This window comes from Pituophis catenifer, unplaced genomic scaffold (genome assembly GCF_029215685.1).
Source record: "Pituophis catenifer annectens isolate HBS135680 unplaced genomic scaffold, rPitCat1.0.hap2 SCAF_1, whole genome shotgun sequence".
Classification (NCBI taxonomy): Eukaryota; Metazoa; Chordata; class Lepidosauria; order Squamata; family Colubridae; genus Pituophis; species Pituophis catenifer.
The window spans coordinates 93,243,452-93,269,828 of record NW_027256881.1 but is presented as its reverse complement, the minus strand read 5'-3'; the positions used below and the strand labels follow the sequence as shown (position 1 = coordinate 93,269,828).

The 26,377-nt window shown below is 36.0% G+C and overlaps 1 protein-coding gene across 1 annotated transcript; it reads left to right on the top strand.

Moving 5' to 3' along the window:
• The first annotated feature begins 393 nt into the window (after window positions 1-393).
• Window positions 394-25,839, top strand: TRMT11 (tRNA methyltransferase 11 homolog). Its single transcript, XM_070952765.1, has 13 exons — window positions 394-472; window positions 2,398-2,463; window positions 5,318-5,391; window positions 8,113-8,194; window positions 8,290-8,382; window positions 10,752-10,886; window positions 11,785-11,941; window positions 14,064-14,144; window positions 15,453-15,617; window positions 19,294-19,366; window positions 20,728-20,859; window positions 21,606-21,726; window positions 25,235-25,839. The coding sequence occupies exons 1-13, from the start codon at window positions 398-400 to the stop codon at window positions 25,364-25,366; spliced, it is 1,386 nt and encodes a 461-aa protein (XP_070808866.1). The 5' UTR covers window positions 394-397; the 3' UTR covers window positions 25,367-25,839.
• Window positions 25,840-26,377: the final 538 nt, after the last annotated feature.

The following is a 26,377-nucleotide window of genomic DNA, read 5'->3' as shown; positions in this document are numbered from 1 at the left end:
TATTGGGAAAAAAATTACAATTTTTTTATTAAGTCAAACAAAGTTTGCACGGCAATAAGGTCCCTACAGAGGTATTTGTATGGCAGCAAGGGTCCGTAAGGATGCAGTAGTAGTTAACCTCCCCGTCATTGCCTTTGCTCAGATGGTAGCAAATTCGCTGCATGCAACGAAATTTCACTGGAATGTATTAGTGTACATTCAAAGCGACAATAAAGTTAGTCTACCGCCTTCCCTACCATTCAGATCGGTAAAAAAAAAAAAAAAAAATCCTGCACTTCTCTCTTTCCGAGTTCCCGGGCGCTTCGATCCCGCTTTCCTCCTTTCCCCAGCCTTGACCCCGCCCCTCCTGCTCCACGCGCGCGCGTACGGCCGCCTCTGAGAGCGCGAGCCGGGGACTATGGCGTTGGCGAAAACGGGCTATAGGCAGTACTTGCTGCTCCTAGCTCAGCAGAACGTAGAATTCCGGTTGCCGGTGAGTCCGAGGTGCGGAGCGCACGCGCGCGCCCTTTCTGCCAATTTGGAATTTCCCGGGGGCTGAGCGCGCGCGGCCTCCAACGCGCCTGCGGAACTATCGTAACTCTGCCTTGGTTCGGCGGCGCCGTATGAATTCGTTTGCTTATCCCAGGCGCTGCAGAAGGGAAAGCCCCACAACCTTGGGGTTGTTGTTGTTTTTTTGCAGACGAATAAAATGGGGTCATGTTAGGCCTTTGCTAGTCCTACGCTGGCACGGTGACGCTCCAGGCTGCGGGTTTCCTACTACCGGTAGGAGCCTTGGAGCATTTCCCCAAGCTGGAAAACCAAAAAAAATAAAAATAAAATAACAACACCACATTCACCTCAAAGAAGAACGACGACCCAAGGAATGGGGTGGAAGAGAGATCGTTATGACAATTTGTGTTTGTTCAAGTTATAGTTGTGTAGGAGCCCATAGCATTTGAGCATAGCTTCAGAGTATTAAGGGAGGATTTTTTATTAATATTATTATTGTGTGCTCTCGAGTGGTCGACAATTAGCCATCAGGATGATCTGTCCCTACCCTGGTCTTCCAGATTTTACTAGGTGGGATGCCTGTTGCTGTAACATATCAATACGGAAGTTGATTGCAGTATACTTTGGAACGGGAGAAAAAGAAAGGGTTGGGTAGAATTTCAGGAAGCTCAAATCTTGGACATACTCTTTACAGCTTCTTTGTGCAGATTTCTATTGAAGATGCAATATGAACATCAACATGAACCTCCCTTGACACCCATCTGCTTCACTTTTCTAGTCGACGTCAAAGGCTGGTCCATACCTGAGAAACACTTTGATGTAATTGTTAAAGCGATCAGGCTGGAGACCATGAGTTCTACTTCTGCCTTAGGCACAGAATCAATGACCTTGTGCCAATCATTCTCCCAGCTCTAAGAAAGGGGCAATGGTAAACACCCATGAAAAACCTTGCCAAGAAAACTGCTGGTACTTGTCTAGGCAATCTCTGAGAACGACTGAATGTTTCCTACTTGCCTCTCTGCAAGGTTGGGCCAATTATTGGGAGGTGAGAATGGACGAGGAAGTGTAAATGCTACCTGTTGGGAAAGCAACTGATATCAACTGTATCTTTCCCCTCCGCACTGCAGGGAGAACATTCGACTTCATCCTCATTCACTCAAATGGATAGCCCTGCCCCCATTTGACTTAGTGTCAGGTTCGATAACCTGAAATACAGCCTTGTCTTCTCTTCTTTTTCCTGCTAAAGTACCACTTACCCAAGTGGTTGGGATTTGTTGTATTCAGGTCTCAAAAGTCATACTCGTAGAAAGGAAAGCACTTGGCTATTTTGCTTCTCTGTGTTTATACTTATCTGGGGGTAAGATGTAAATATTTTAAGGGGCTGCCTTAATTCCCATTCCTTCCAATGCAGCGAAGTAATATTTGGCTGTACCTACTCTGGAAGGGGTGGGAAGAGAAAGCAACTGCAACAACTAGCATCCTGGGTTTTCTAGTATGATTTATAGCGTGAAAACCTACTCACCTCTGGATTATTCACCTCTGATTATTATTATTTTGTGCCTTCGAATCAGTTTTTGATTCCTGGTGACAGGCCTGGGTACGTTCCTGCAATTTTCTTGGCGAGATTTCAGAAGTGGCTTCCCATTTCCACCTTCCTAGGCTAGTGAGAAAGTGACTGGCCCAAAGGGAATCAGTTGGTTTTGTGCCTAAGGCGGGACTAGAACTCACAATCTCCTAATTTCTAGTGTGGTGCCTTCATTGTTACACCAAACTGGCTCTCCAGAAGTCATTTTTAAAGAAGGCATATTTTTTAAAGTATAAAGTATACTGTAATAATGCAATAACAGTGTTAGACGATTTTAGGATGTTATTTTCCAAAATGATTTATCATATTTTACTTTCTTCTAGGAAATAAAGTCTTTGCTTTCCCTCTGTGATGGAAGGTTCAGCAGTTCACAAGAACTGAGATTAAAGGTAAGAATTAGATAGAGATAAAATGTGTTTTTCATGAGATTGTTTTGTGAAATGAATATTTTCTGCAGCCAAGCTTTAATCTTAATCATGATAAAAAATATTATGGCATATTATTCTTAGGATAATAAGGAATATTATTCTAATTACATTGATGCAATGTTTTATTTGCATGAAATAATTTGAAAAGTATGATGTGGGAAACAAAAATATTTCCTGTGAAAAATGTTGACAGTTGTTCAGTGCCATAAAAATGCAGGCTATGTTCCCAAAATGGTTTACATGTATATTGGACCCTTTTTTGGATCTGAGATTTTTCTGGCCACATATCTACATTTTGAGAATTGATACCATATCCTTCAGTTGGGTGACAGAATACCTATTATCTTTGGCAGCTGTACCTGTCCTCGCAATCCATGGGTAATCATGGAAGTCTGAAGGACTTCACCTTCTCTTGAGATTTCCTTTGAGGAGCAGATAGGCCAAGAAGGTTAGCTACGTGGCTAATCATGGAAGTCTGAAGGACATCATCTTCTCTTGAGACTTCCTTTGAGGAGCAGATAGCCCAAGAAAGACAGCTACAGAGAGCAGTGTTGTCTTGCCAGTGAACCCTGCTTTTAAGCAGAAGCTAGAACAATCTGGGAGCCCTGAATTCCAGAATTCTATGATTGCTGAGCACAGTATATGGATAGGTTCATTCCCTGGAATAAAAACAAGGCATTTGCTTCCTTATTTGACATTTATGTGACCATACAGATAGTCCACGACTTAGGACCACAGTTGACCCCAAAATTTCCATTGCTAAGTGAGGCAGTTGTTAAGTAAATTGTTCTTCATTTTAAGACCTTTTTGCTACAGTTGTTAAACGAATCACTGCTGTTAAGTAAAATAAAATAAAATTGTTAAGTAAATCATCTGATCGTTAAGTAAATGTGGCTTCTCCATTGACTTTGCTTGTTGGCTGGGAAGGTTATCTCATGACCCTAGGACAGTGCAGCTATTATAAATACATGCCAATTGCCAAGTGCCCAAATTTTGATCAAGTGATCATGGGAATGCTGCAATGGTTGTATGTATGAAAAACGGTCATAAGTCACTTTTTTCCAGTGCTGTTGTAGCTTCAAACTATCACTAAACAAATGTTTATAAGTTGAAAAGTATCTGTACTTCAACCCTTGCAAAATAACTTGTCCCTCTGTACCTCTTTTTCTTCCCAGTTTTTTGCTGTTGTTGTGGAATTTCAGGGGCCAACAGTTTCAAATCTGGTCCAAATTTTGGGTCACATTAAAATATTTCAGGAATCATTTTCCAGACCCCTGTTGGTTAAAACAAGTGAGCAAAGCAAGCAAGAGGGGAAAAAAAGCATTTTGTTTCCAATATGCACTGGAAATATATTTTGCTATATTTCATCTTCATTTCATCACATTTTTCAACATGTCTCCAATTCCCCCCACCCTTCCTCTAATTTGTATCTTGGCAACTGTCACCAATATATCTTGCTGGATATTTAAATAGCATTTTCCAACAAAGCATCGTACATCACCTGCTCTTCTTTGGTAATCAATTGGTTTCTCCCTAAGGAGATCCACTCTGGAGCTTTGCTGTCCTTAGTAGCATTAGTTCAGGCCTGATGTGCCAGAGTTACTAATTAAAGGAAGAGCACCAAATAGGTATTGTGAACAGCAAGATTGAAACTCTCCAGTGACAGAGGTCATAAACAGTGCAGTCGGTCCCCTTCTTCACAAGTGGAGGTACAGTTGAATGTGTAGCATCATCTGTTTTATATTTTTTTCTTCTCATGTTCACTTGCTTCTGCCCCTTCCGGATCAATGGGGGGACAATGTGGAAAACATGAGTTAGGTAGGTGTCCTAAGTGTAATCATTAGGAGGAGAGAGGGATAAGATACTAAGGCTTGCACCTAGTTGCAAATTTTGGTTATACATTCATGAAGTTCAATATGCTTTTTGATTCTAAAAACAACCAATGATTCTAAAAACAACCAATGCCACACAGCAAATGTAATGTAATGGTGTAAAATTTGGTGCCCCATAGGGTTTACCATCACGCATTCATAATGGGAGTAGAAAGAAGTCTAATTTTTCAATCTCAGTAATAATTTTTTGTTGATGTTTGCTGACGACTGGTTTAACTGAGCGGAAATACAGGTTTTAAAAATAAAAGTGGTGATGTTATTCACAGCTCAGTATCTTTGTCGGTGCATACTGAAAATTAGCATTAACAGTCTGATTAACGGCTCCTTTATTCAAAAGAGGAAAGATAAAGGATAACCACAGATTTTCATGCCCTGCTTTAGATGTGAAAATGGGGAAAATATTGCAGAATAGATTATCTAGCTTTAATAGAATCTTTAAATTACCTGCCTCATATAAACTCTCCCTGTCTCATCCAAGGACACAAAAAATTCCTGCTGAAAATCCCATATAGTTTATCCCCATCTACCCCCACCCCAACCCCGCCTGCCCCCCCTCTGCCGTAGGTAGCTTCCACTCTCCTGGTCCTCTAGAAGCTCATTAAAACTTGGTTGTTTCGGAAAGCCTTTGGGTCCTGAATACTCTAGAGCGCCTGCTGTCATGGTTGCCTATATAACGCTTGCCTACTATAATTATATGTTGTATTTCCATTATTATTGCATTGGCTGCTCCTTTGCAATACCACTTATTGTAGTTTTGATGGAAACATTTTATAAATGCTCCATAAATACATATGAAAAAGAAAGGAAGGAAGGAAGGAAGGTTGGAAGGAAGGAAGGAAGGTTGTAGTTGCCTAAATAACGATGTTATTGATTTGCGGTGCTGTTCCTTGTAATAACTGCTGGTTTTTTCCCCCTGACTTCAGAGCCCGTTTTGGATTCTTGACTTGCCTTCTGAAGAGATAGCTAGAAGACTAATGAAACGAACAGTATGTGCAAAGTAAGGACTAGTCTTGTTAAAAAAATAAGAATAAGAGGGAGAATGTCCCTGCTTCCCTTTTGCATGAAGGTTCCCTTTAAGCTTTCTCATCCTTCTTCTCTAACACAGGTAGAAATCTCCCTCCCTCCCTCTCTCACTGCCAATACCAGTAGAACTTTGATTAGCTTATGAATTATGAACCCTTACTTCATACTTAAGTGGTCAGTAGAGAGGGCGTGCATAAGTGCACTAACGTGCCTATTGTCTCTGTCATTGTATTTTTTTCTTTTATTCTTGTTCTTTGACAAATTCTAATAAATAAAATAAATTGCAGTGTTAGAGTGTCCTGTCTTAGTTGTTCTGTCTAGAATGCGTTTATATCTGTGTCAAAAAAGAGGCAAAATATTTTATCTATTATTGTTTCTATCAGGGTGGATTTGATTTAAATCGAGTTGATTTAAATCACAATTTAAATCATGATTTAATTCACTAGTAAAAAGGCTTGATTTAAATCAACTCGATTTAAATCATAATTTTTAAAGAGCAACTGTCATCTCTGCTACTCCTTTGACCCACTGTTGACTCACGGATAGTCCCAATGTTGCAGAATATACAGCCTCATGCTACATAACTAAGCTCCATTTCATGCTGAATAAACTAAATTATTTATGTATCTTAAATAGAAAACTATCTTACGATAGATTTTTACCCCAAAAGTTTTTTATTAAAATAAATTTGATAAAAATAAAGAAAATCTGATTTAAATAAAAAAAAAAAATCTGATTTTTTTGATTTTTTTTTAAAAAATCATTGATTTTTATCCACCCTGGTTTCTATGCATGAGACTAAGTGATTTCAGGTTTGTTTTCTGATGGTGTAATGCAAGGAATTTTTGTTTTGCATGCGCTATTTGTACAAATACCATTGTACAAATACCATTAAATGACTTGAAGTTGTACAGAAACAATATTGGAAATTTTATTCATCTCTGCTGCAAAGCCACTGGAAGTAAATACGTAATCCTTATTTTGTAGACTTTAGAGAGATTTAGTCTCCGGATGTATACTAAATTTGACAGAAATTTGCTGCTGCTCATCGGGAGTTATAACACCAGTTTGAGAATCAGATGTAGCCTGCTTGGGATACTCTTTAACCTGTACAGAGAGTTGTCAAAAGGGATTGTATCGTGGCACATTTACTTTTCAACATCTCTATTCACCCCATAGCTAAGACTTCAGATACAGTGCCACAATGTTTACCTCGTTTAATGGAGCAAACAACCACAATCCTTTTGTATGCCAGTGATGCAGTGTTTTTCTCCTATTCAAATTGGACTTAGGACAGCCTTGAGTAGTCTTGCAAGGTGAATACTAGCTGTTGCTCTAAAGCTTTGCTCCCTGTTTTTCCACTATATCCTACTGTCTCTTGGTTATGAGCAAATCAGATTGGTACCACATCAGTGCAGCAAATCCTTATCAACAGGAATTAGGCTTACAAACCAAGAAAATTATTCTAAGGAGGGCTTACTAGCTCCTTTCTCTTCCTGACTTCCGTAATATAGGATGACATTTTAAAAATAAGATTCATTGTGGTTATATTGGCAGTATAATCGGATTGATTTTTAAATATCCCCTGAAAATATGTCTTTGCCCTTGTGAATCAAGAATGACAGAAAATAATGGCCATTTGTTATGGTTTTTTGTACTATAGATTTTTTGACACATCAAGTGCATTATATCTTTTATGTTGCATTTTTGTAATATGTCACTGCAATTTTATGACCGCTGTTCAAGAAAGGCAATGCTGATGTATATAACACCATAATGTTTAGAGTCTAGCTTGAGGTAACACCTAGCCCAACATTTTGGTCATCTTTTAGATTGTCAGTTGATCTCAACTTTAATTTTATTTTGCCCATCTTGTCACAGTTTTAAGCAGTGAATGTATACCGTGTTTCCCCAAAAATAAGACCCGATCTTATATTTTTTGAACCCTGAAATAAGCGCTTGGCCTTATTGCCATGCGCACAAAAGCCCGATTGGGCTTATTATCAGGAAATGTTTTATTTTGGGTAAAACAGGATATATGTGAATGTAATGTATATTTGTGTATGGATCTGTATATATACTTTCTTAAAATAATAATTCACTGCTCTTATATTATTGCATAGTGTAGAAGGAATGATGGAACCTTGAGAGCAGAGTCAAAAGATGAATTAGCCTAGAGTATCTTAAGTAGTCACAAATGGACTAAGTCCAGCCTCTCCTGAATTCTGTTGATCCTTAACCAGCACCAAAACAGTGCTAACTATTAGTTGAGTAGATTCCTGTGCATAGTCATGACTAGTAATAAATAAGTTTAATTGGAACATCACATATGGTCTTGGTCTTTTGTGCCTGACACATAGTTTTATAAACATACTACAGGCCAGTGGTGGGTTGCTCCCGGTTCTATAGAACCAGTAGTAAAACCGGCGGGAGGCTCTGCTCACCCGCCACAACATCATCATGGGTGATCTGGCATGCGCAAAAGCGCGCATGCGTGTACTCCCGCTGCAAACTGGTAGTAAAGGTAAGTGGAACCCACCCCTGCTACAGGCCTTTGGCTATGAAGAAATATTATCTATATATTCTTTAAATTTATAAATTCTGTTTCAAATAACCTCATTTGTAGAGAGAGTGGAGGTTTTTAATCAAAGTAGGATAAAAACGTTCTTGAATGCCTGTATTTATTTGCTTTCAGATCAATATTTGAGCTGTGGGGTCATGGGAAATCCGTAGAAGAACTGCATTCTTCACTGAAGAATTATCCAGTAGAGAAAATGGTTAGTATAAGAAAAAATTCTAAACCTTTTCATTTAGTATGTGTCATGCACCACATACCCTATACCATAATCAAAATTGTCTTGCTTTGTTATAGGCTCCATATTTACAGTCCAAATTCACCTACAAAATAATAGTCCATGCTTTCAACAAAACGCTAACACAAACAGAGAAGATTCAAAGAATAGATGTAAGTAATAATTTAGTTCTTCGATTGCTTAAACATCTCTTATTTCATAATATTGCAGAGGGAAACGTAATACAAGTACATACATAGCAGCATTTATCACATAGCTTTGGAGAGCTAACATTCTTTTGTTGTTGTAAACATAAATCACAATTGCCTCTCTCCTGTCTTCTAATACCTGATGCATAGCCAAGTTGTCTTTGTTCATTCATTCAATAGTGTCACATTGCAGCCTTCATATGCTGAAGAATTCATTTCATGCCTCCACGTGTATTTCCCAGGGCTACAACCAAGCCTCAGACTAAGCCTCACGAAGCTCTCATGATATGTTTACATTTCTCTCTCATGAATGAACTATGAAAGGCTTTCAATTCTAAGTACCTGTACTTAGAATTTAAGAAATTAATAATTAAAGAATTACGGACTTTTGGCTAATATTTATTAGATTTTGTTTCTTAATTTTATATGTTTATTTTTAAATAAAATGTGTTTAGATTTATTTTGTTGTTGCGTTGTATGCTCATGAGCATTTGGGAGACAGGTTACAAATATGCTAAATAAATACCTACATAAGCTGTAACCTAGACTCTACATCGTTGCCGTCTGTTGGTTTCCTATTAAAATTTAGCTTTAAAGTCTTCCTAGCCCCGGGCTCAGAATTTTTCAAGTAGAGTCAGTCTTCCACTCATTGTTTTTCAAGTCAATGAAGAGATCATTGTTTGCTATGTGCCTTGTCTTTTTTCAGACTATGTCATATTATATCATAAGACACACCAGCAATGAATGATCCATGGGTCTCAGGCAATTGTCCAGCTCTCTATTTGTGCTATCCAGCATTCTGTCGTTTTACTAAAATTTGGTGATAATATGACCAAATTTCTGTGGCAAGATTTTACATGTTTTTCCTTAAGGATGAGCATGACGCTTTTGATGATCCCAAATCACTATTTGTGGGGAGGAGAGATTTGGAGGAATTGCTTCTTAGAAGTGTCCTGCTTCCATTAACACTCTAAAACATAGTATAAAACAAAAAAGGGCTAAATAATCCTCTGCATTCCAGGGAGATCAGTAGATATCCTCTTACAACTTTTGGGAAGCTTGCAATTTTCTGCTTTAGCCTCCCACCTTGTAGATCTAGGAAATAATCTCTTTATAAAGCCTGTCAACATTCTTGATTTCTTCTCACTTCAGATAGTATAAAAAATGCCTTAATATTTGGTTGCACAATTGTCTCAGATATGATATATTCAAGGTGGGCAACTACAGCCATCCACCGTCTTTAAATTTTGCAACTCCCATCCCTCCAGCACACTTCCAAGATTCAGCTGGACAATTTTTCAGTTTTGTTTAAGGAACTAATTGTGTAGAAATAGTAAAATGTATAGGAGTAGTAGCAGCGTATTGTGGTTCAAAATGTAAAAAATAAATGTTCAAGTAGCTAGCCAAAAGTTAGAAGCCAGCAGATGTGACTCTACTTACAAACTTTCGAGTTGTGTATGAACAATTCATACATACACAACTTTGTTCATGAGTTGTATAACTCATGAACAAAGTTGTGTATGTTTTGCAACTCCAACCTAGAAGATCCTGGATGTTGGGAGAAGAAGGGAAAGGATTAATTTTTTGCATGCTGCATACATTTGCTTGGCAAAACTATTGCACAAACCCCCAATCGAGAATAATGGTTGGTGTTCCATGTCTGAGGGTGAATACTTTGGCTGAGCAGAGTGGAGGCAGGCTCCTAACGAGGGTCTGAGTGCCCTGGGAGGCAAGAGGAGTCTGCTCCATCTGAACATCAGCTTGGGAGGGCCAGGCCACAAAGCCCACGCTCTGTTAGGAAGGGAATGAAAAAAAAAATAAAATTACACCTGGGACTGCCAGGAAGGATGTTCTACATTGCTGTTTCCCTTGGTGCTTGTTTCCCTCACCAAGGGAAACAGCAGTAAAAAGCAAATTAGGTGTATTAACCCTCTACAGTTTTGATTTTAAAAAACACATGCAGCTCAAGGCTAAAGCAACTATATGCTCGCTAACCCTCAAAGAATGGGAAAAAAAATCCAATTTTTAAAAAGTGTATCTTCCATCAGGAATACATAATACAACTGATATATTTTGGCTTTAATAGATCACCAGCGCTCTATATTTTTATTCTATGCTGCTTTACTAACTTTTTAAAAATAATCTTTTAGCTTAAGAATAGTGCACATTTTATGTTTTGGCAGTAACTGCCTTCAATTATTTGTAATATACTTATCATAAAAGTAAAGATACTGTAGATACGGATAAACAATATCACGAATATAATATTGTTGATTAATGCATTGTTTCCAATTCCTCTCTCCTCCCCTCCCCAACCCCCTCACACCATATAGTCTTTGCAGTTTTTACCATTTAAAGGACGTGTAGATTTAAATAATCCAGATCATACATTTTGGTTTCTAGAAGATTATGGAATTTATCTAGGCAACAGTACAGAACAGCCTATTAGCTTGTACTTTGGAAGATGGGTGAGTAATGTACTACATTATAATGAAATTATCAGTTTTTAAAACAACAATACAACCTTGGCAGATTGGAATATGAAAGAAGTAAATGTTGAAGAGTATGACTTTATGGATGAAATAAAAGGAAATAGATGCATTATGTGTCTCAGAATTGTTAAAGCTGTCAGGCCTGCCTCTCTTCAAAACCCAAGAAAGAAAATCCCTGACTCCATTGAAGTAGAGAAGAGGTACTTTTACTGAGTTTGAAATGATAGCAGCAAAAGAAAAGCAAGATCTGAGCCAAAAGGTACAAAAGTTACATATTGAAAGTTTCTCCAAATCCCTCCCCCCAGGGACCCAGGCTGAATGTCCAATCCACTTCCCACATAGTGTCATAGTGGCACTATAGTGGCACATCTTCAAGTGCTTTCGTCCATCTGGAATTCTAGGACCGTTGGCCTTGACTGGGTTGTAAACAACTCCATTCAGCAGCACAATAATTCTGCAGAGCAAACCTTCCTTTTAGTCCACATGGGCCTTCATCACACCAGCACACTTCCCAAACCCCAATGCCATGTCCCCCACCTCCCCATTACTGTGGCAGCCGATAGCAAGCATCAAAGGGAAAACCTGTGCTGGAGATCCGGCTGACAAAAGCTTAGATATGTGCCCTCTTTTACAATTTTCAAGTTAGTAGTTGAACTCAATTGTATTGAAAAGTAAAATAATATTCTGGATTGGAAAGCATATTAAAAGTGCTGTTTTTAATGTGTTCAACGTGGTAATTTGATAAAATCTACGCATCTGGTTTTTAAAAAATTATTCTGTGTTTCTTTTTGTATGTTTTAGAAGTGCTTGGTAACCAAAATAAATCTTTCTTGTTCTTTTTCTCTCACTGCCTTCCCAACCATGTATTCCATAGATTGCCAATGGACAAAGGGACCTTATTGAATCCTACAGTGTAAAAAAAAGACATTTTATTGGGAACACGAGCATGCATTCCGGCTTGGCTTTTATCATGGCAAACCACGGAAAAGTAAAACCAAACAACATTGTGTTTGATCCTTTTGTGGGAACAGGTATCCCTTCCTCTATTTCCTCTCCTCCAAACTTTATCAAGGAAAAAAAAGTGCATGGAGTTTTACGTTTATAATCTGCTCATATTTTCTTTTTCTTTCACTAAATTTATCTGGCCATATTCCAAGTTTTTAGATAGAAGAATTTGCTTTTGGGAACATGCACTTTCTACAGACCTTTGGCATTCTAGATGTTGCTAAACAACAATTCCCAAGCAATCCCAGCCAGTATGGAAGTGCTGAAACATTGTGAGTGGGAGATAAGCAACACTGAGAATGGGTACTTGGCAGTGATGGGTTGCTCGTGGTTCTGTCTGGTTCTTTAGAACCGGTAGTAAAAGCGGCGGGAGACTCCACCCGGATGTCATAAATGACAATCTGTGCATGCGCAGAAGCTTCTGTGCATGCGCAAAAGCATGCACGCTCCCATTGCGAACTGATAGTAAAGGTAAGTAGAACCCACCCCTGGTACTTAGGCACAGGTTTCCGTTCCTGCTGGTAAACAAAGTTACACACATGCAGCATATATTATCCAGATATAATTATGCAACATCCTTAGTAATCTAAATGTGATTTATTCTCTAGGCTCATGCCTTCTTTATAAAAACTCTAATATTAATCTTTAGCTCTGGAGCTTCATTATAACCATACCAGATCACTGCTTAGAATTGACAACTACCTAAAAATATTCAGCTTAATTATTTTATTCATGCAGTTCCTGTTGCAATTGATATCAGAAGTCATTAGCTTCGAAGAAACTTCAGCATCAGTCATATACTCTGGAAGTAGTTCAAAAATACCTGCTTGATGACTAAAATCTTAACAGTGATTCATCCAGAAGGAAAAAAGAAACAAGGATAGTTTATATCTATGACATTGTCCCATTATGGTTCATTCCAGTGTAACCACTCAGAAATCCCATTCATTTGGATTGAAGAAAACTGGTTTATAGAATATTTTGGGAAGGAATACAGATGTTTATGGTTCAGGAGCTGGTGGGCTTAAGTAAAGGAATTTGAAAATGAGGCAGATAGGAAAAAGATGTTAACAAGTGAATTAAAGAATGGACCATGGAAAAGGCTTGGAAAAGGGATTTGGAAAAGGGATTGCACAGTCCCGAGACTGAAGCAAATATGAGAAAGAAACGCAAGGTAATCCTGTCTTGATTTCATATATTTCGTATAAGACAGGATAAAGAAAATACTTGGAGAGGCTTTCAAAATTGATGTCAGCCCTTCAAGTTCAAGAAACAGACATTGCTGGAATTCTAGAAATATTATAGTGTATAAATATTGATTCTTGAAAGCTACTTCCAAGTTTCCGTCTACCTATCCTGTACTAAAGAAAAGACGGTCATCTTGAGTTTCTTTCTCATTCTTGCTTCAATTTCTGGACTGTGTAATGACTTTTCCAAGTTCCTAATAGCTCATATCTTCCTTCCTGCCTTTAATGGCTGTTTCAAACATTCCCCAAGGTCATTTTCAGATTCCTTTACAGACTATAATTATTTGATACTACACCTTTCTTCTTCCTGCACTAAAGTGTATGAAAAAATTCCCTTCAGGATTTGTATGATTAAGGAAGCTATTTGTGTGCCCCTTGCGCTGAACAAATTTCAGATTTAATACTGGAGTTCATCATAGATCTTTTAAAAATTTGCTGTGTTGTCTAAACAATGGTATTTCTTACATGACTCCCGATATTCCTTCAGTTAGTTGTCTTTCTTGAACAAAACAGTAGAGGGTGCTTGTGTCACATGTATGAGATGCACTTTTTGTATGAGGTAAATTGGTTCAAAATGAGGTATGCACTAAGTAGCAATAGACTAATTTTGCTATGAAGGCAATTTAAATATTAATATTTAAAACAATTTGCACTGGTGAGAAAAGGTGAGACTTCTGGCAGAAGAAATAAACATTCATGGCCTGAAGGTTGCTGATAACAATTGTCAAAAATTATTATTTCTGTGTGATGATGACAGTAGCCTAGTCTATATTACACAAGGCAAAATATTCAGGCACTCCAAGTATGTTGGGAATCTTTTTATGAAGTCATGCTCCACCCTACTGTGGAATATTTTGTGAATTATAATAAACATATTTTGCTTCTTTTCTTTGGCTTGCAGGTGGACTTCTTATAGCTTCTGCGCATTTTGGAGCATATGTCTGTGGCACAGATATAGATTATAATATAGTACATGGGTTGGGTATGTCCTTTTCATTATTTACTAGTACAAATTAATTAATTACATAAAGTATGGTAATCTCAAAACAGCTCCTGAACCCAGGAAATTTATCAGACAGTAGTAATTACTCACAGCCTCACATAGTCTTTCTCATAGTGAGCTATGATAGACAGACAATTTTACTGTAAAAAAAAAATGCAGTTGAATTTTACTCCTGATTGTTCAAGGAAGACCATTCCTTCCTTCAGATTAATTTTTCAGTCACATGGGAATTTAGGTGGCTGTTTACAAAATGGAATGATGGTTGACTATAAAAAAAAAAAAATCTAGGGGATGTAATCAACTTATGGTGTGTGCATAAAATCCCAGCCATAAATTGAGAGTCATGGGTTGAGTTTCTTATAATGTGTTGATTTATAGTCATCATTTGTTTTCTTTTCTAGCAATGATAGTGGGTTTTTCTCACGAGATACAGTAAAAGTTGTACCCTGTCCAGAATCGCTATGTATCTATCTCATCCGAGAGAAGAAATGAGTTCTAGTTTTGTATACTATCCAAAAATCCTGCAAAGAGGAAACAGGAATTTATTTGTTCAAATATTTCCAAGTCATCCTAAAGTATAATAGCAGCTTTAAAAGTTTTGTTATTTTAAATGAAATATAGGTAGTCTTTGGCTTACAATGACAATTGGGACCAGAATTGCCATTGCTAAGCTGTGTAGCCCTAAAGTGTGATGTTGTATGATCATGTCGCTTAACAACATTAGTTTCAGCGGTCCCAGTTGCTAGAGTTAACTGAAGACTATGAAAATGGTTAAGTTAGGACGTCACTTGACTTCAAGTTCTGATTTGTGCCGGCTTCCCATGAACTTGCTTATGGGAAACCAGAAGGGAAATCAGCAATTGCAATCACATGACTGCAGCTCGCTGCAACTTTGTAATTGCAAGCCAGGCACTGAGTGCCCAGATCACAATAATGCGTTCCTTGTGATGATTGGACTCCCAAGGAAGTCATAAGTCTCCCTTGTTCAGCACTGTTGTAAGTTTGAATGCTGAAAGAACGGACGTAACCTGAGCACTACCTGTAGGAAATGCTACCATGCAAGTTTTTGTTTTCTTCTAGAACTTACTGAACAGTTGTGACTATTTTATTATGAATTAGGTGTTATCATCATTGACATTCACTTATGATCTATTTAAGGTGAAAGGAAATATTCTAACCAAATGTTATTTAGTTGAATGGAATATAAATGAATTGCAGTGACAAAAGAAACATTGGAGATTATTTTAATCTCACCATGATTTTTCCCCCCTTTGTCATCACTCTAAGGCAAAGCTAGTAGAAAGAATCAAAAGTGGAGAGGACCTGATGAAAATATCAGAGCTAACCTTCGCCAGTACGGTTTGGAGAAATACTACCTTGACATATTTGTTTCTGATGCATCAAAACCCATATGGAGGAAGGGAGTGCAGTTTGATGCAATCATTACAGACCGTAAGTTAAGATGAAAAACCTGAAATAGCTTTAATTCATGAATGCAGACCATGGGGATGGTGGCAAAATGGAAATATCCATAAGCTTGTTATAGAGATTGATGTGTATGATGAAATATGAGAATAGGAACATCTGGACCTTTAAAAATATGCTAGTATTTTTCAGGACTATTGAACTCAAGTATATGTTATTTTGTGTAAAAGTAAACCCAGTAGAAACATATCTCAGTATTTTGGAAACATCACAGTACCGGCATACAAGTTTATTTCTGTTAATGAGTACATAAGCATTTGCTCTCGTTATACTCTCCCTTCAAAAAAAAGTAAAGTTAGTACATGTGAAGCATATTAATTTCAAATATAATACTTGCATCTGGAATTTCCATAAGCAAACAGAGAGGAATTCTAGGTGTGCATTGCAAAATATGATCGTTTCTCCTTTTGTTGGCATTAAATTCTGTGTTACTTTTCTGACCAAGTCAAGATTATTTCCAGTGAGTATAAATTATTAATGGCTTAAAAATATTAATGGAATGCTGCATTGTTTATACATATGTTATATGGTGCATTGTCTTGTTGCTTCCCCATCTTTCTTTGTTTCTGGAGTAACACCATATGCCAAAGTTTTCCTGCCTTTGCTTATTGGGCTTGTTTTTTTTTTTATTGGGATTAGTTAGAAAAACTCCAGTAATAAGCTAAATATTTTAAATACCTCTTTGCTGTGTATGATTATGTAATATAGGAAATGTGATTTGGTTGGAAAAGTAACATAGAATTTAACACCATACCAACTAAATATTTACATGGACTAAATAATGTAAAATTAGGATTGTCCTCTTTTTGGTTTAAATTGAGCCTAATTAATTCTATTACTTGTTGAAGCATTGTGAATTTCATAAAAGTAACAAAATCCCATTTTTATGCTTACTTTGAATCCATACTTAATCAGTATTTAAAAGGTATGAATTATAGCACTATTTAGAGAAAAAGAGTTTATTTCCCTCAGAGCAAAAGTGTAAATTTATGCTTTAATACTGATTGTAAAATAAATTCTCTCATTAATCACTTCCAAAAATATTTTCCATAGAATATAGGAAAACCTAAAGTATCCTTCAGCCAAATATATTAATAATCATCCAGCATTTAGAGGAGAAGGACAGCACGTAAATCTAATAAACAGATAAAATAATATTTAAATGTGAAAATGGACTAAAATATTAAACTTACTGTAAAGTAAGAATAGTTTTACAACAGTGTCAAAGTGTGAACAATTAAAACTGTACAGTTTAAATGCTGAATTAAATGTAAAAAGAAAACCAGTCTGAAGATCACGACTGCTGTGAAAGCTCCTTCTCTCTGGAGAAGGAGAAAAGGGGAGGCTGCCCACAGATGTTTGGAATGACGGCCTCCAATAGGTTTGAGTGCCAGGAGCCAAGGGAGACGATTTTTGCTCTCACCAGAATTGGAACTTTTAAAACTGATGTTAATTCAGCTAAACTCATTTTTTAACAACAGTCAGAAATGCTCAATTTAACCATTTTATGGCTCTCACAGGCGTTCAAAATGGCAAGCTTAATTTGACACCTGATAAGTTTTACATTTTTTGGATTTAGGAAATTTTAAACAGAAATTTAGGATTTTTTTAAAAAATAGGTAAAGGTAAAGGTTCCCCTTGCACATATGTACTAGTCATTCCCGACTCTAGGGGGCGGTGCTCATCTCTGTTTCAAAGCCGAAGAGCTAGCGCTGTCCGAAGACATCTCCGTGGTCATGTGGTCGGCATGTCTGCCAAAGGTACATGGAACGCCATTACCTTCCCACCAAAGGTAGTCCCTATTTTTCTACTTGCATTTTTTCATGCTTTCGAACTGCTAGGTTGGCAGAAGCTGGGACAAGTAATGGGAGCTCACCCCATTACACGGCACTAGGGATTTGAACTGCTGACCTTTCGATCAACAAGCTCAGCCTCTTAGCCACTGAGCCACCGCATCCCTCCCTTTAAAAATATACATTTGGCAAAAAAAAAAAATGATTTAAGAAAGTTTTAAGTGGATTGGAAGACCAGAGAGATTTGGAATATTGGTTTTTTTTGTGATAAGATTTGAAAAAACAAGTATACAATTAAATAATATATTTGTGGGAAACAACCACAAATTGGGGAAAGGATCTAGACGTAAAACAGCTGCAATAAGAAATCCTGCATGATGCCATTTTATGGGATTTACAAAGTAGGCTGGTGAAAGCTTTGAAGTTTTGAAAGCTCTTGAATGCCAAGGATTGATGAAAGATCAAATCTTGTGATACCCTTGGAAGGATTTAAAGATTAACGCTAGGAAGAGCAAAAATGAAAAATACAAAGATGGAGTATTTATTCAGGAATAAACTATTTGTTTGATATTTCTGGTAACGTCTAATGGACTTTGCTGAACCAGAACTGAAAAATGACAATTTCTGGATTGTGTATGGATAAAAGTTAAGGAGAGAAGAGTTATTATTTGTGACTTTTAAAAGAAGGTGAAAAGTTACTATAGGAGCTTATGCTTAGTGTGATAAAGGTTGGAAGCCATTTTATTATTGTCTTTGTTGCCTTTTTCTTTTTTTCTCCTGCACTTTCAATTGGTCAATTTTTATTGTGGTTTTCTTTTTTCTTACAGTTTAGTTTTAATTTGTTTTTACTAGGCTTATTAAAAACATAAATTATAAAGAAGCACAGTTTAAATGTTGAATCAGATGTAAGTTAGCAAACAGTGCCTACTAGTTCTTGATTCAGTGGAGCTTTTTATAACATTTCACTGGTTTCAGTTTGGGATTTGTTGAGATTAATGGAACCTTTGTAAACGCTCCCATATATTAGCCAGCTAAAAAGAATCGCATCAATAGTTCTTTTTAAAGAGGGGGAGGACCATGGTGACAGACCACCCATCATTTCCAAAGCTCGTGGATCTTAATGGTGAGTTAATTAATTAAAGCAATTCACTCAAGGGAGCTTAGGGGTCTGGATACTAGCAAATAGTGGTGGTATTTACGTTCTAACACTGAAAAGCCATTGCGCAAAAGAAGAATTCCTTTGTAATATCACAATTTTATCATTATAAATACTTGCATCCTGTTTCCCATTCCCTTGAGATGCCCAAAGCAAGTGACAAAAGACAGAGTAAAAGGACATTCAGGCCACAGCTGACTGAATAACCTCTTTTTTTTAAAAAAAAATGGATTTGTATTATGTTCAGATAAAACCAGCTTAGGCAGCAGGATCAAATTCAGTTAGCTGAATGTTGATTTGAAGAAAGCGATCTCATCTCTCTAGCTAAGAATTCTGTGCTGTGTTAAAAGATTAGCCGATGTATTGCAGCACAGCCTTCTGTAGTTTAGTTTATCAGTCAAGGTTTTATCAGTGACCAGATATAGGGTAAAACATCAGAATGGATGGGCTAATCTGTATGGGAACACCTGGTTATTTAACTATCAAAAGGATTTTAAATGTAACAGGTCTCCTTTGGGTCCTTGAATGAAGTCCGTGTAGTTGGTTCAACAATTGGATTACAGGTTTTGAATGTATGTATATCTGTTTGTATATTAAGACTATGGAGAGAATACTTGCTGTTAATGCAGCAGTAGCAGCTAAAATTTCAGAGTTGTGTAAACCAATATGTGTCTTGTATTTATTTTCTTTGTAGCACCATATGGCATTCGGGAAGCCACCAGAAAAATTGGTTCACAGCGGGAAACACCAAAAATGATTGAAAAAAGGTAGGCAGAGCTTGGATTATGAATCACAAATCTGAACAGAAAGCTAGCTGTGGCTGTGAAAACATTTGCTGAATGCTGTAATCTTCAGCCAAAGTAGTAACCAACTCAACCATGCTGTTTTTAATTAGGGAGTTTTTATATAGCATTTGCTTGGTTTGTGTATCTCTTGTTCTTCTCGGCTAAATTTTGGGATTAGGAATTTATCTAAATTATTGCTCCCATATGGAAAATAGTGGTACATTTTGGTGTAATCTCTGGAAAATAGTTAAAAAGGGCAGAAAAGATTATTCACTAATATTAATTAGAGTTCTTCATCTAAATCTTACCAGATGTCATTGTAACTTTGAAGACCGGCAATAACAATTACCAACATGCTACGTACATGGAAGAGCAGGTTTTTTGAAACATGTATGCTTTTATACTGAACAGGGCTGTTTTGTTCTTGATTTGGAATGAAACATTCTGGAAAAGAGTGGTTTTGAGAGGTGAGCCGGCAAAATCCTCGCATGGTCAGTGGTAGCTAAGAAGATGTGGGGAGAGGAAGGCCATGAAAAGGCAGATAGTGGGTTAAGTCACGCTGAGGCAACAGCAGTAGCTTGTGGAAGAGGATCAAACAAGCATAAAGGCCACTTAGAGGAAGGGGAGGGGGCGATGCACTCCACTTTTGCCATATTCAGCCTATTAAATCATTCTGGGATTCTGTGGGTTTTATTTTGGCAAAGACTCAAAAACATTATGGGTTTTGTTTTGCCAAACCATGGCTGATTTGAAGTAGTTTGGCTGAACTTTTGCAATATAATTGATTATTTGGGCTTCAAAGCAAAATTTATCTTCTGTTTCATCCAAACTCCTATATATAATTGAGTTTGTAAAGCCAAGTATATATTGGACATGTGTTATGCGTGTCAGTAAGGCTATGCTTTAAAGTATTGACCAGAAATCGTCAGTTTGAAATCTGTACCAAGTATAATCTTGCATCATTATACTGTACCAAGTATAATCTTGCATTACCTTTTCAAGTCCCACTCCAACTCCTACCAAAGTTTATAAAATTGAATCACCATGTGTTTTTCCAGATCTTTTTTGTTTTAATTTCTATATTACTGCTACAATTTTGCTCTTCTTATAAAGAGTGCATTAAATTTTCTTAAATCCAAACTTTATATGAGAAACTCTATTTACACTTATTCTTAATTAGACTAAACAGACCAAGCAAATTAGTGCATTTTTAAAGACTAGGAGAAAACATTTCGATTCTTGTGAGAGATAATAAACATTTAGTTTTTGTTCTTACTGTGAAACATCCAAGTATCAATAACTCTTATTAATTTTAATTTAACTCTTTTCCAAATATCTCCTAGCACTGAAAATCATAACCTAGTTTCTTCAAATTATCAGCTGAGTGATATAATCTTTGACCTGTTAAAATTTGCGGCAAAGTATTTGGTTCTTGGAGGAAGATTGGTCTACTGGTTGCCTGTGTACAAACCAGAGTAAGTCCCTATTCTATATTACAATAGATCTCAGATTTTAATATATAGAACAGGAGAGAATAGATTCTGAAGTCGGTGAGGATATTTTCCCTATTTGTATATTATTTTGTTACAAGCACATGGTAATCAGTGAGTACTAAACACTGGATATTTGCTAGATTTTACTGAAAATGAAAACATTTAGATTTATTGGTAAACAATTTGCAGCTTGGAAAATGGGTATTAATTACATATGTAACTTATCCTTGCTCTAATAAACTCAGGATGGCAGAAACATATTTCTCAGATTTAGAAAAACAGCTTAGCATTGTATGGACAGCTTTTTAAAAAATGCTTCTATTAGGCAGATTTTAATAATTTATTTAAATAACTGTTGCAAGAAAAATCCACATGGTATATTTATCCTATTTAAACCAAACTTTTACCTGCAACCTTTCTTTCTTTCTTTCTTTCTTTCTTTCTTTCTTTCTTTCTTTCTTTCTTTCTTTCTTTCTTTCTTTCTTTCTTTCTTTCTTTCTTTCTTCTTTCTTTCTTTCTTTCTTTCTTTCTTTCTTTCTTTCTTTCTTTCTTTCTTTTTCTATGGATTCTGAAAGCAATTAGCACACATTGTTTCTGGAAAATTTAATAAGGCTATGAACCATGTGGAAGTGTATAGTCTAATTCAGTTTGAATCAACCCCTCTGGCAGTTCTGTTTCAGATTCACATATTACCGTTCATAAGCTCTTTGACTGTTTATTCCTTCCAGATATACAGAAGAGATTATACCTCAGCACCCTTGCCTGAAACTTGTTAGCAACTGTGAGCAGACGCTTTCCAACCACACATCAAGATACCTGATAACCATGGAAAAGGTGAAAGAATTTGAGGTAATTGTTTGGATGGGCTTTCATGCAAGGAAGGAGCTGTCAGCTTTCTCATGGGTTTTTCTACTGCACTGTTGTAAGGTGTTTACCATGCCAAGCTATATTTTTAAAGCAAGTTTAGAAAGTTTGTGAATGCTTATAAATATCAAAACAGAAAGCCAAAACATTTAATGAACTTGAACACAGTCCAGGAAAGAAGTATTTAGTTTCATTTCATTCTTTCTGAAGAATATCTGATGGGTTTTTTTAAAGTCTTCCCCCTCCCCCCTTTGTTTTATTTTCTTCACTTTAATTTTCTTCATTTTACTTGCTTTACTTAAGTGTGGCACATTGACTTCACTTAAAAGGTTTTGAGTTTCCCCTATTCTCTGGAAGGGAGGACAGTGATCACAATTTTGGAATATTTTGTGCAATGTGTCAGGGCGTCTCTTTGTTTGGATTCATAGACCAGATCTGATTCTGATAGTCATCTGAATTTATGGTCTTCCCTCATTTATGGTCTTCCCCCATTTTAAAAGCATGAAAGTCATCTGAAAGCAGTCTCTAGATAGAGTCTCTAGATATATTAATGTGCTATATTAATGTGAATCTGAGCTGGTTTCAGCTCGTACAATGAAACTTCAAAGAGAATAGAAGGGAAAGGAAGACACTATTCTTCTAGTGGATGTATTAAATTCATACAGTCCTCTGCACGATTCATGTGGGGAACATCATATGGAGACGTCATTACTAGATGTTGATTGTTACCAGCTTTCAGATTTCTTTTTCATATCTAACGTTATTAAAAGAGACCCAAAATTAATCAGAGTGAGAAACAATAAAAAATCCAATTAAGACAAGTGAAAAATCACTTACATTTAATAAATTTTGAACTATGCATCACTGAGTAATTTCATTTTAGTAGACAAAGTAAAGCATTTTATTATTTTTATGACAGGGCAATTCTCTTGGTGTCTTCTCAAAAATCATTTCCCCTGACTTCATAGTGAACTCTTTGGCAGCAGTTGGATTTTTTAAAATCGCAATTTCTGACATGAACTTTAAAAACTTTACCATAACTTGGTAAAGTTATGTCATTTTTATTGCTATGATCAGTAACACTGAAAATACACACGTGTGTGCACACACATATTCTAAGTACTGTATTACACAGTACTCTATTAACAATAGCATTCGTTGCATTTCACCCTTTTTAGTGTACCAAAAATTTAAGGAACTTCTCCAGTTCTAACATTTGAAAGGGATGGGAGTACCATAATTTTACATTGATAAAAATAAACATACATACATTGACAAAGAAATATTTTCTAACTATCATGTTGGAAAATTACTTGAAAAACCCATAACCATAAAATAACAAAATGCTTAAAAGAACTAGAATTGTTTTTAATTCTTTATTATCTGGACTGAGTATCTTGCTTGAAATGGTCTTTTCTGATTTTTAGTATTAGATGAATTACATTAGATGAATGATGTGCTATTATATTGCATGTTATCTATCAGTTATCATGTTATCTATATTGCACATTTAAATAAATGTGTAACTCTGTATCAATAAATTAGTTTTGATCACTTGGCATTTAAATTGCTTGCACTGCCGGCAAGAAAATACAGTAACTCTCTTAAGAGAACAGGAAAAACTATTTTAAACATTTAGTCTGCATTAAATGAAGAAGTAGGGCTCACCATAAAGCCATGCTCAAGTAGGGCTTTATGGTGGCAGAGTATAGAAAATTAACAAGTAGTTGATCTGTAAATAGCAAGATGTATGTATTACTTTTGCAGTTGGTTAAAGGCAATATTATCTTTAAATTATTGGTTTGAACTGTAAGGTATTTTCATACCCTAACAATGTATGTGAAAATATTATTGCTGTGTATACCTAATACAATAGGGACGTATTAGTCACACACTGGTAGCTTTTTTATCATAGCATAGCATTTTAATAAAAACCCACTAAAAATCTTAAAAGTCCATTAACCAGTCACAGTTCAGAGATTAAGATTTAATCTTAAAATTTAAGACACATAAATAAATAAAGATTTAAAATCCTTTGACTTCCAGTGGGTAAAAATAGCATTAAACTTGACAGGTGTCAATGCAGTAATCCCAAGGAACAAGATCTCATTATAATATTTTTCCTGTGATGATGGTGTCATCTAAACATCTTCCGTATGTTGACACATCCCCATCCATCCTCTAATCCATCCTCTAATTGTCATTGACCAGCATATCAGCTTGTAACCTTATGTTAGTGACATAGGATAAACATTTATGTTTGTTAGAATTAGTGTTGGTAGCATTTTACTGTAATATCAGGGTATGCATTCTTGTGATAATGTATATTTTAATACATATTTAATGTTATCCATACTGGTACTGTTCAGATCAATATGCACAAGAGCTTGTTATTAAGGGAGCAAATGCATTAAAATCTTACCTTGAGAATGTTTGTTAGATAGGTTGAATCTTTTTACGCCTTGCATTCTCAAAGATTTACTCGCATTATCTTTATTCAGCTAAGTTTAAATTTCTCAACATATGAGTGCTTTCAGAAATTGAATTCCTCTGCATTTGGAAACCAAAATGTACATTTGCAGCTTTGGCTACTCCTATAAGCTTTGTGTTTGCAGAGTAAAATACATGCTAAAAACACCTATTTGGTGAAGGACTGTTATCTCAAGCAATCTTCCTATATAAAATCTTTCTTTTTTCTTTTTCTTTTTTTCTTTCTCTCTCTCTCTCTTTCTTTCTTTCTTTTTTCTCTATCTCCCTCTTTTCTGATTTATTTTTCTTTTTGTATGTTTAAGTTAAAAGAAAAGGGTTTCTAAAGGAGGGAATATACAAATTTGACGCTCATCTAGATCTGAACTTTAACAAACAATAAATTATTAAATTGAGGCCAATGTCTTCAGATATGCAGTGTTCCCAGCATAACTTTATAAGTGCACTAATATGTTTGATTGGTTGGCTTCACACTAACAGGCACTTATATTTTCATTGAGCATTTACTAATAGAATTAATTTTGCCTTGCATTTTGGCTCACATTAAAGACTCTTCACAGCAACAAATAATGCACAAAATAAGGAAACTATCAACAGGACATTAAAACAACTGAACTAGCATGTAAAACACAGGAAGTATCATAGGTCTCCTTCTATACATTATGAAGAGTAATTTAAACCCCTGGAGTGGGGTAGAATGGGGTGTCAATTAAAATGACTGTTTTACATCCAATTCATATATCTTGAAATATCATACAAGTCTTCTCATGATGAGAATGATTGGCAAGTATGCTCATGCGGGAGAGTCTAATCCATTTTATTATTGATACTGTCATCATTTCACCAGCCGATCTTTGCAGGAATCAGCAACCAAATATTTTAGAAAAATGAAGAGCAGAGTAAGAATTAGTATTGTTACCATAGTTTAGCAGTCGAGCTCTTCTAGCATTTCAAGACATAACAAAGCGTGCTTCATGTCTTCACATTGTCTTTTAATCCCATATAGGAGGACGACTATAATTCTCACATATTGGATAGCCAGTATCTGCAATACAAATGTCATGATTCCTTTCGTGAGAAATATTTCAGTGGAGTGACGAAGAGGATTGCCAAGGAAAAAAAAGACAGCCAAAAGTAATCTGTTTGGAAAGGAAAAAATGAAAGCAAGGAACGCACAAGGCTTGTATTTGGCTATTAGAACATCTGGACCTCTATATTATGTAGAAGCTTCAGAGAACAAATACTGTTTTTAATTTTTTTAAAAACTCAAAGCAAAAACCACAACATAAGTGAAGGACAGTTCTTTTTCATTAACTTTGTTTATACCAGATTATTGCACAAGAATTTTTTTTGACCTTTATTTAATTTATTTTAGGACTTCAAGTTCTAATGATAATTGATTACAACCTTTATCACTATTAGCCTTTCAGTCTATTACCTCTAGCAAAAATGAAGACTATTGTTTGGCTTTGTTTTAGCTGTGAACATCTGGAAGTCTTAGGAATAATACAATGGTATTTTGGTTTTAATTTTTTTTTTTACTGTTGTGAAGATCTGTTTCATTTTCCTTTATTCTTTTGTAACTGCCATACAATAAATTCAGAAAAGTTTCTTCTGAATTTTAAAATTATATTGTCTGTCGCAGCAATTATCATTTCTTACCGCCATTTCTAGAGCCAATACGCCCTCTTCCTTCCTGCCAAGGATCCAGTGTGGTATTATACATCTGAAGCTCATCTGTATCTTGGATCTACTATCACTTTAAATAAGCCCTGGTGTTGCTGCTTTTGATATTTGTGTTGCTATTTTTAAAATGATTGTTATAGTTGTTGTTGTTTTTCCCTTTTGTTGGTTAATCAATTTGATGCCACTATAGGAAGGCAGGTTGTGACTATTAGAAATAATTAAGTCTCCCTTCTACAAATGGATCTGTGCCAACTTTGTTTCCTCTGTTCTTTCTTAAATATCAATAATTGACATCTGCCCTTATTTGCATAACTTCTAGCTTGGATTTTTAAGATACTCAACACTCATGTTTGGCAATCCTACATTTGTGATGATCATAAACTTGTTAAAGGATTTCTGTTTTTAGTAATAGATTCTGTGATAAGTTCATAATATTGTGTTAAGCTTGTCAGAAATTATGTAA

Excerpts from the sequence above, each read along its gene's own strand:
- TRMT11 (XM_070952765.1), top strand. The coding sequence starts at position 398 with ATGGCGTTGGCGAAAACGGGCTATAGGCAGTACTTGCTGCTCCTAGCT. Across the intron at positions 473-2,397 it reads ACGTAGAATTCCGGTTGCCG|GAAATAAAGTCTTTGCTTTC; the intron begins GTGAGTCCGAGG and ends ACTTTCTTCTAG. Across the intron at positions 10,887-11,784 it reads GCTTGTACTTTGGAAGATGG|ATTGCCAATGGACAAAGGGA; the intron begins GTGAGTAATGTA and ends TGTATTCCATAG.